Raw genomic sequence first — 10,417 nt, forward strand, 5'->3', positions numbered from 1 at the left:
TGGGGAATGGGTCAGTAATTCAGCAACCCCACCAGAGCCAACCTGTCCTGTCCTGGACCCTTCCAGCTTTTCTATTCACTTTCTATTTTTAACCTATTTGGCTTGAATTGGGATTTTTCTTCCCTCAAATAGATGGATAATGATATGATATTGCCATGGATGCAAGCAGCTGGACTGGGGGACATGGAGAGGCTGCCTTTCCGACCACTCTCAAAGTGACTTTGGGAGGCATTGATTGGGCTGCCATGAACAGTAACCGTTCTCCTATCCAAGTCAAGTGTGAAAGGCAATCACTGGAGGTCAGATAATTAGGAGATTAATGAGCAAATTCCAAAGAAACTCATACAGGGAATAAAGCAGCAGGTTTGAAGGAAGATACCTGGAAGCAGTAGCATGTGTATGGTGTAAAAGCTGTGTTTAGGTGGGGAGAAATGAACTTTGCTTCTGCAAAACCCCAGGATTAACTGAGTGCTTATATCCAGCAAGAACCCCTGTTACCTGAGCTGCTGTGCTCGTACCAGCAAATCTCTTCTGCTTCGTTTACACCTTCCTTCAAGCAGCAGAAATAAGAGGCTGGGGACGTAACCCGGTGAAATTCATCTAGATAATTGGGAAGAGTGGAGGTGGAGCAGGGGCAGGGCTGAGACCTCACCAAGGGTGCTTGCAGGAGCTGCTGGAGGGTCCCTGGTGCATCCTCACCCCATCCAGGAAAGGACCCTGTGGTTTCAGAGGAATCCACAAGTGAAGTATTCCCGTAGCAGGAAGCACCAAGGGGGTGTGCAGAGGCTATTTCCCTGCCCAGCACCCTTTATAATCTCCTTTCTCCTCCCCACGGCTCAGCTCTCTCCAAGCAGTGGGACCATGTTGGAGGATGAGGATGGGATGAGCGAGAGGGGCCTCAGCAGCTCAAGAAGGAGATACGACGATGAGGAAGGTGAGCAAAACACCTCGGGGATGCCCCAAATGGCAGCAGGGTCTTCCCTGCCAGATCTCCTGGCACTTGGCTCAGCACCTCCCATGGGATGCTTTAAACCTGGTGGGAAGAAGGCAAACATCTCCCTGGCTTTTATTCTTTCTTGCAAGTGAGAATGACCCAGACCCACCCTCTAAAGCTTCCCTCCCCTCCCCAGATTACCACTCCATCTACATTGGGGTGCCAGTGCCTCGGGGCTACCGGAGGAAACGGCGCCGGAGAAGATCAGCTTCCAGCCGGGACAGGACGAGCGAGAGCGAGCGGCACTACGAGCGCCAGGATCACTCGGACACCGACGACGGCGGCCACGGCTGCTACGAGAGCGGCAACGACAACGCCAGCAGGACCAGTGAGTCGTCACTGGGCTTCCCAAAAGAGCAGGAGGGCTTTGGCAGCACCATTAATCCAGAGCGAAGTCATCCTCCATCCACGTGGCCAGTTTGGTCGGTCCAGCGTTTGCGTTTCCCAACGCTTCCCAGGTTTAGTTTTCCCTGTGAACGTCTCTGAGAGCAGGGTGTAAAATGGGATTTCAGGCTGCTTAGGTGATGGATAGGCTATAAAGAGGTTGTCCTTGCCTTTAGGAGGTTGTGCTTGCCCTTGGGAGATAGCTAAAGAGGAAACAGGGTGATGGCAGGGTGCAGATATCCTCTGGGCATCACTCCTTGTTCCCAACAGGCTTTTGCCTGGGGCTTTGCTCAGTCTCCTTAAATCTCCTTAGCAAAGATTAACATTTTGCACAGCAAAGGAGCAGGGTTTTTATTCACACCCCCCCTATAGAAATTTGCATTTGGGTTTATGTCAAGCAGACCACGTCACAGCTCAGCAGCGCGGGCAGCGGCTCAGCGTGGCTTATCCCTATGGAAGGAAAAGTTTCCTTATTACCTTTCATTGTGGTGAGAGCGGGACCATGTCCCCTCCTTTCCACAGTAAATGCCACCAGGATATAACACAGGGCTGGTTTTGGGAGGGAAAAGTCATTTATGGAGGAAAACCACCCCAAAACTCCTCAACTCTGCATCAGCCACGTTTTCCTTTTGGAAACGTTCCTCATTTGGGTGTTTGTCCCCAAAATAAAATCTCCGCCCGGAGCTTGGAGGGGGGTTTCCCACCTTGTTCTGGGTGGGAAACAAAACTGCTTCCACAAAATAACCCCAACCCTTTGGTTTCTGTCCTCCCACCTTACCCTCCCTCCCCTTTCTCTCTTACTTCATCCCGCTGCCGCTCACCTCTCCTACACGCATCCCGTTTGATTTGGTAACTTCCCGTCATGAGAGCCGAAGGGAAAGTGCTTTATATTCTCTATAATCTGCTCCTTAAGCCTTGGGAATTTAACAAGCCTGAGTGGATAAAGGAGGAAGTTTGAGGGTTGTGGGTTTTTTGTACTGTTCAGTGAAGGTTTGGTTGAGCCGGGAAGAAATGGGAGAAAAGATGGAAACGATTCCAGGTAGGGTGATTTCCATGGCTCTTTGGTGTCCACAGTGGGGGAGCTGGAGAGGGGAAAAAGCTCCTGGGTTTATATGGCTTTGCTTTTCCTTTGCAAAAGCAACTTGGGAGCCAGCATGGGGTTGGGTTGGGCTTTCAGTTGGGGCACCAAGCTCCAAAGCTCACCCCAAATATAAGGTGGGGACGCATGGGGCTGTATAGAGCTTCCAGTGCTCCCCAGCAGTGGGAAAGCAGAAATATGTCTATTTGGAAGGAGAAAGGTCTCCCAGAGCTGGGGGTCTCTTGAACAGGAACGGACCATGGGATGTACATCCCAGTCTTCTCTCTTCTGGGGGGGAAGGGACCATTGTAAGCCATGAAACCCCAGGAAAAGGCTGTGTGTGTTCAGAAGGACCACAACAATGGATGGCTCATATGCCAAAGCCTTAAATAAGGCTTAGTCCCACTGCCCAGCTGGATTGCAAACCCCAGGAGGCACCAGGTTTCCCCATCCCCTATTTTATCACCTTTTTAATTATACCTAAAACCAGAACAGGATTTTTGGCTTGGAAAAGCATCACTAGGTGAGGTTTTAGTGCCGATCAAAGTTGGGGTGTGAAGGGCTCTGTGAACCTCAGATCAAAGGAGGTATAAATCAGTGTGACTGGTCTGTCCTCTCTGATTCTCCATGGAAATGTAGGTTCTTGTATATGTAAACTTATCCCATATTAAGGCCAGGCTGGATGTGGTTCTGGGCCGCCCAGTCTAGTAGAAGATGTCCTTGTTCACTGCAGGGGGTTGGAAAGTTCCTTCCAACCCAAACCATTCTATGATTCTCACCCCTGTTAATGCTGAGCTAATTCTGTGCCTGTGGGCTCCATTCTGATCCACTGCATCTGAAATCACAGTGGAGGTTTGATGGGTCTAAAGCAGGAATTGCAGCTGAGGGTGTTCTCCCATGGTAAAAGCTGGCTTGTGGAGGTACAGATCTGCTCTGGGCACTCGTTGAACTGTGTCTTACAAGAAATAGGTGCTGAATTTGGGGTGGCTTTGTGGGTTTTAGCCAGTATCACTGCATCTGAAAGGTGCTCACTGCAGGGGGTTGGGGTTGGAACTGGGTGAGCTTTAAGGTCCCTTCCAACCCAAACCATTCCATGATTCAATGATTAGTTTTAGTCTTGTGTACCAAGGAGGTACCAAGCCTTGGACACTGCTATTCAGTGTATATTTCCAAGCTGCTTTCTAGGTTTAATTTAGGTGCTGAATCAAATTCCCAAGAGGAAAAAGCAGGAGGCTGGTGCTGCCCCAGGCACGAAAGGGTCCTGCAGGTGAATAAAGCCCATGAATTCTGGCCAAGCCCCAGCATTGTTGGTTTAGCAACGGGCTCTTTGCTCGGGTCAGTGAGCGGTGGGAAGCTGTAAGGAAGCTCATGTCATGTGTTGAGAGGTGGGTTTATTCCTTAAACAGGGGGAGGGTGGGGGAGAAGCTGCCAAAACCACCTTATAAAGCTCTTTATGTGCAAATTTGCCTTTATCTTTTGTGGGTTCCAGTGGTTAAAGTGTGTCACAGCCCCAATGCCCCCTAATACAAGTTGCTTGGGGGACCCTCTGGCAGGTTGATACAGGAGCAGGGACCCGTTCTTAAGCACCCGAGGTGGGAATTTGGGCAGACTTGGAAACAGCAGCCACCAAGTGAAGGACTTCCAAAGCTCCAACGCTTCACCCTCCCCTCCTGCAAAACTGCAAATCCCCCTTTTTGAACAATTCCATCCAGAGATGCCACCCGAGGCAGCAAATTCCCTGTAAATTTCCAGTAAATTCCCTCATTTCTATCATTTTCCGTGGTCTGGCTCGTGTATTTGCTGTGATTTTTGCAGGATATGTCAGGTTTGGGCTGCAGAGCACAGCATGAGGCTGGGGTGAGGGGGTTGCCAGCACCACACCGATTTCATCCCCTCTTACGGGAACAGCACTTTAGGCTTAAAGAGCCTGAAGCCCTCAAGGCACGTAGCTCAGCTCTAAAATTAACAGGAATATTAATAATCATAATAACGAAGCTTATGGAGGTGGAAGGAGGAACTTGACAACAGAGCTTTAGTCCTGGTGGTGGGGTTTATAGGGCTTAAGCAGTTAAGCAGGCTCAGCCTAGAGCAAGGGACATCCTATTCTTTTGTTGTGACTTGGTTCTTGTCTCATTTAGTGGGGGGAAAAGCAATATTCCCATTTTTCCCCTCCTCTCGCACATGGCAATTTAATTACCTGCTTTTTAGGGTACTGTATTATCCACCTTTCTTATTCCCAGGTTTGAGAACAGAAGGATCCTGCTAACAAAGACATTTTCAAGCTGGACTAGTTCCTGCTGTATTAGGAGAGGGATAAGATCCAAGATTTGATTAAATAGACACCATTTCCGTGGAGTGTGGCACAGGGATGAGTTTAACCTCTTGTATAGGTTACAGGGCAACTGGAGAGGGGATGAATCCACTTCCAGGTTCATATCCCAGTGTTTGATTCCTCGCTGCACCCAAAACAATGAGGGTTTGCTAGAGAAGCACCTGAGGATGGAGAGGATTAAAGGAAAATCCAGCCTGGCTTTTTCTTCAGGAAGAGAGGGCAAATCCATCACCCTTCCATGGCCATTGGATGGATGCATTCCATGGGGAATGCTCCAAAGATGAAAACCCCTTTTCCCATCAGTCAGAAGCTTTGCAAGGAGGTGACGTGTTGCTGCTCCCCTTCCTTAACATACCACAGGAGGCAACAAGTGGTGGGTTATTTGCAGCAAGAAGCTGGATTTTTCCTGCAGAAATGGTGAATTTGTATTATTGCCCTCAAAAGATACATGTTCCCCTTGGGAATCCAGTGGGAAAACGTGTGCTGAGCACACGTGCATCCCAGTACACAGTGCTGGAGACCTTAAGGATTTGATTGCTGATGGCAGACAGCTCTCACCTAGCAAAATCAAGCTCTGTGGTAGGGAGAAAATGTGGGATACCCTATGGAAACAGGGCACATAATGATCCTGGAAGGGGAATTTGGCTATACTGTATATAGGGCTGGCCACTTCCCTTAATTCCCAGCTCAGACCTATGGATTCTTCTACACAGCCTCCGCTCATCCTTTCTGCCAGCTTCCTGTACCTCTTTGCACAGGGATTTTGGGAGAGGATTACTTAGAATTTCCTCAGTCCTCAATGTCTCTCACCTTAAACATTTTCCCCATAACCTCCTTTTTCTACCCCAGGATGCTAACTAGTCCCACAGATCCCTCTTTACCCACCCTGGGCCTTTCCATATGGGAGTGGTGCAGGATCATCTCGCCTTTGGTTGATGGTAAAACCTCTTTTCCTCACCTCTGGCAGTGTCTCCGGCTGCCGAGCGCCTCCGCTACATCCTGGGGGAGGATGATGAGCCTCCCAACCCCACGCTCTTCACGGAGATGGACACGCTGCAGCACGATGGTGAGGAGATGGAGTGGAAAGAGTCGGCCAGGTGAGATGGGGGGAGATGCTTTGGGTTGGAGATGGATTGGGTGAACATCACCTAAAGATCCCCGGGTGGAAAAAGGGGCTGGGAATGAGCCTTGTTTTGGAAGAGGTTAAAAAAGCTATGCCTGGATTAGGAAAAGGCATAAAACAAGGTGGTTTGGGTGCTTAGCGTGGCAGAGGAGGAGGAGGAGGATCCAACCACATCTCCCAGGCTGGATCAACCCCAGAGCTGGGGCTTTTTCCATGCCCAGTTGTAGCATGAGAGCAAAGCCCTGCAAAAAGGGCTGGGAGGGTGTAAAAATGAGGGTAACATGCTGGAAAACTGGAGAATTAGAGCAAAGAGCTGGGAAATGGGAAGAGGGGATATAAGGAACATTTTCCCAGGTCTTCCTCCCTCCCCCCCCCAACTTGGCCAGATCAAGATTTAAACTTCTCCTCAAGCAATAATAATAAACCCTGACCTACATCTGTAATAGAAGTAGTAGTAGTTGCAAGTGGGGTTTGCTTAATGGAATTGGGAGCTCATCCAAGGGGAAAATATCAAATCCAAGTGGGATTTTCTCTCCCTAGCCTCAGCTGTGTAAGGGCTGGTAGGGCTGGGGGCGTTTGGGGAGCTTTGGGGTGGGTGTCAGGGATGCTGATGGTATCCCTAGCCCTTTCCAAGCACATGTGGTATATCCAGGTGTGGAAGTTCACCTGAGGAATCAGGAGAGAAAGCAGGATCAGGCCCTGCGGGTGCTCATCCTATCACTTGGGCTGATTATTTGCATCCTTTGGGGGTTGGAACTAGATGATCTTAAGGTCCTTTCCAACCCAAAGCAGTCTATGATTCTGTGACCATGGAATATGTGGAAAGCTCTTAAGCATCCTCCTCCTTGCACTGGGGTTTTCATCAGGGAGGGGGTGAGACAGAGGTTTCCAAATTCACAGAGGGAAGATGGAGGTTTCTCAAGTCCTGGATTTCCAGTCTCCAGTGAGGAATGGTTCAGCCTCTTTAGCCACAGGAGAGCAGCTCCTTGCTGGGCTAAATCCACTATAAATGGGAATAAATGGAAATCAAGGAGCTGAGCACAGCAGGGAGATGGAGTTTTGCTTTGGAGAAAGGATCATGGTATGTTGATCCCGAGGCAAAGGTGCTGCTGGAAACGTGCCTCGGGTCCCGCACGTTGACCCAAGCACCCACCCTCTGTGCTCACCACTGGCACTAGGGCCAAATGTCACCCTTTTGGGCGTGCTGAGGTTTTGTCCCCAGCACAGACTGTTCCTGACACTCCTAGATAATCATTTGGGGCTTTTTTAGTGGGAACACCAGGGATTTTCTCTTTGCTGCAGCATTTTAATGCGCCCTCCTGCAAGCTGATACAATGCTGGGCTCTCCCCATCCTTCCTTTGTAGCTTTCATGAGCCATCAGCTATTCCCAAACCCCTTCTCCTCCTACATCCTTTCCACCTGGGAGCCCAAATCCCACTTGTACCAGTTAAAAGTTGTAAGGTTAAGCCCTGTGAAGGCTAATCCATGGAGCCTGCAAACCTCCTGTAGAGGAAAAGCAGCTTTATTCCCCAAACTGATGTCTTGCTCTGAAGTCTTTGGTTTGTAAAGTTAAGGAATACAGGTGGAAGGGCTGAATTCCAAGGGCTTGAAAACCCTCTTGTCTCTCACCATGGGAATGAAGTCTGAGCATTGCTAAACAATTGCAAAGGCAATTACACTGCCCTGCGTGCGAGGCTGGTCCCTGTGGATGCAGATCCTGGCTAAGGCAAGCTCAGCTCCATGGGGAAACCCTCCCGCATCTCATAGGAGCAATTTGAGGAGGGTTGAGTTCAGTGGTGGAGCCGAGAGGTTTCACTCCACTCTGCAACCATGCAAGCACTATTTTATCTAATGATGTTACTTGAGTTCTCCATTCCCATCCTGAATACCAAGCAGGATGGATTAATCCAGGTTTGCAAAGCTGCACACAGGAAACTCCACAGGAGAAGCAGTTCTCATCCCCCATCCCTGCTCTGTGCCCAACCTCTCATTTCAGGTGGATAAAGTTTGAAGAAAAGGTGGAGGAAGGTGGGGAGAGGTGGAGCAAGCCCCATGTGTCCACATTGTCCTTGCACAGCCTGTTTGAGCTGCGGACATGTCTACAGACAGGAACGGTGCTCCTGGACTTAGATGGCTACTCCTTGCCCCAAATCATAGGTAGGAGCCAGCAGGTATTGATGGTTTCAAATGGCTTTTCCCCCATGTCCTAAAGTGCTGGGAACAGATTTAGATGCATGTACTTGCATGGGATTAAGTTGAGAGCCACCGACTCGGTTCAATCGGTGTTGTCTTGAGGTTTGTAGGAGGGTTTGCAGCGTGGTAACCCATGTACCACCCTTGTTTGGTGCTTGCAGACGATGTCATTGAGAAGCAGATTGAGGATGGTCTGCTCAAGCCAGAGCTGCGGGAGAAGATAAGCTATGTGCTCCTCAGGAAGCACCGCCACCAAACCAAGAAGCCAATCCACCGGTCCTTGGCCGACATCGGAAAGTCCGTGTCCTCCAACACAAGTGAGTCCCTGGGGTCCAACCTTGGTGGCATCCTTGAGTCTTTAGTGAGCAAGCCTGGGGGGGAAGAGATCTCTCAGGTTAGGGCACCCAGATATTGACTGCATGGAGAAAGACCCCAGCCAAGTCCAGAGGAGGCCATGAGGATAAGGGGCTGGAGCACGTGCCATGCGAAGACAGGCTGAGGACATTGGGGCTGGAGAAGAGAAGCTGCTGGAGACCTCAGAGCAGCTTCCAGTGTCTGAAGGGGGCTACAAGGATGCTGGAGAGGGACCTTCATCAGGGACTGGAGCGATAGGACAAGGGGTGATGGGTTCAAATTGGAACAGGGGAAGTTCAGGTTGGAGATAAGGCAGAAGCTCTTCCCTGTGAGGGTGCTGAGGCGCTGGCACAGGGTGCCCAGAGAAGCTGTGGCTGCCCCATCCCTGGCAGTGCTCAAGGCCAGGTTGGATGGAGTCTCATAGAGACTGGAGTCTAGTGTGAGGCACCATGGCAGGGGGTTGGAACTGGATGATCTTAAGGTCCTTTTGAGCCCAAACCATTCTACGACTCTATGAAAGCTCTGTCACCAGTGGCTTTAAGGGTAGGGGTAGCCAGAAGCCAAGGAGATGCAAGCATGAGGTGGACAAGGGCGTTGTGTGACGGTCAATGGCATTGGCGGTCACTTGGCCAAGAGGGTTTCTGGCACAGCAGCCTACAGAAAAATCCCGTCTGCTCTGGGGATGAACCTGCCTATTTTGGAGCCATTATAAAAGGGGATTTGTTTGTTTTCAGGCTAGATTATTTACTTAGGTTTAAACCAAGGTCATCTGGTGGAGCCCGGGATTTGCCAGGCTTCAGCTGCTCCCCGGGTAGACAGAAGCAGCAGCACCCACTAAGTGCACATGGAAGAGGCCCTCAAGAAGCAGTATTCCCACCCTATGGGTGTCTGCAGGTTTCATCATCCATGGTGGAGGACGAGATATTTGAGCTAATATTTGCCCACAAGCCTTCAGAACGGAGCATGGCTTGGAAATGTTGTGGTTAGTCCCTGTAGATAGGAAAAATAGGGACATCTTCTGTATTTCTAGCTCCTTGCTGGAATGTTGCATCACTTGGATTTTGCGAATAGGGCCACCAAGGAAAAGATGGTCATGGGCAGAAGCAGAAGGCTCCCTCATGTTTCTTGTGCCAGTAGCAACTCTGTGATACACAAATAAATACCACTGGAACATTGAATCAGAGTCATGCCCAGTGGGAATTTCATCATTATTTTTAGTGGATGAGGATGGACAAGTTTCAAATGTAGGGTTTTGGGAGAATTATTAGATTAAAAAGCCAAATAAAGTGTTGGGTCATCCGAAATAACAGGAATTGTGCTTCTGACCCCATTTATAGCCTCAAAAAGAGTATTGATAAGGTGTGGGGTGGTGCACGGAGCCTCTGCAGTGGGAAGACTTGGGTGAGAGCAGCTTCTCTTTGCTAATGAGATAGGATAAGGGGGAATGGCTTGAACCTGCCAGAGGGGAGATTGGGATGAGCTCTGAGGCAGCAGCTCTTCCCTGTGAGGGTGCTGAGGCGCTGGCACAGGGTGCCCAGAGAAGCTGTGGCTGCCCCATCCCTGGCAGTGTTCAAGGCCAGGTTGGACACAGGGGCTTGGAGCAACCTGCTCCAGTGGAAGGTGTCCCTGCCCGGGGCAGGGGTTGGAGCTGGAGGAGCTGGATGTGGTCCCTCCAACACAAACCAGGCTGGATGAAACAAAAGCGCAAATGAGAGTAAGAGAGAAAAGCAAATTGGTGCTGTACGAGCACTGGAAGGGTCCCATCTGTGCTGGGCAGCTGATTTCCAGCTTGGCCTCTTGCCTTTAGCATCACCCAATGGTTCCCTATGGGATCCGCATCTCCTCTAACAGCTCCTTTCCCCCAGCCCGCAGCCCCGTCCGGAGCCCAGCCGCTGGCGCCGCCTTCCACCGCTCCACCGAGGACCTGCGGATGCGGCAGAGCGCGAGCGACGGCAGCC

The 10,417-nt window shown here is 50.4% G+C and overlaps 1 protein-coding gene across 1 annotated transcript in view; it reads left to right on the forward strand.

Annotated features, from left to right (window-relative positions):
• Nucleotides 1–861: 861 nt before the first annotated feature.
• The window catches only part of SLC4A5 (solute carrier family 4 (sodium bicarbonate cotransporter), member 5), a gene marked incomplete at its 3' end in the record, with an annotated part of 19,434 nt that continues 9,878 nt past the window's right edge, over nucleotides 862–10,417 (forward strand). The window contains exons 1-6 of the mRNA XM_010014824.1: nucleotides 862–934; nucleotides 1,131–1,322; nucleotides 5,756–5,885; nucleotides 7,909–8,069; nucleotides 8,267–8,422; nucleotides 10,325–10,414. Coding sequence (XP_010013126.1) covers nucleotides 862–934; nucleotides 1,131–1,322; nucleotides 5,756–5,885; nucleotides 7,909–8,069; nucleotides 8,267–8,422; nucleotides 10,325–10,414 — 802 coding nt within the window. The remainder of the gene's footprint in view (nucleotides 935–1,130; nucleotides 1,323–5,755; nucleotides 5,886–7,908; nucleotides 8,070–8,266; nucleotides 8,423–10,324; nucleotides 10,415–10,417) is intronic.

This window comes from Nestor notabilis, unplaced genomic scaffold, assembly GCF_000696875.1.
Source record: "Nestor notabilis isolate BGI_N333 unplaced genomic scaffold, ASM69687v1 scaffold16365, whole genome shotgun sequence".
NCBI classification, from domain to species: Eukaryota; Metazoa; Chordata; class Aves; order Psittaciformes; family Psittacidae; genus Nestor; species Nestor notabilis.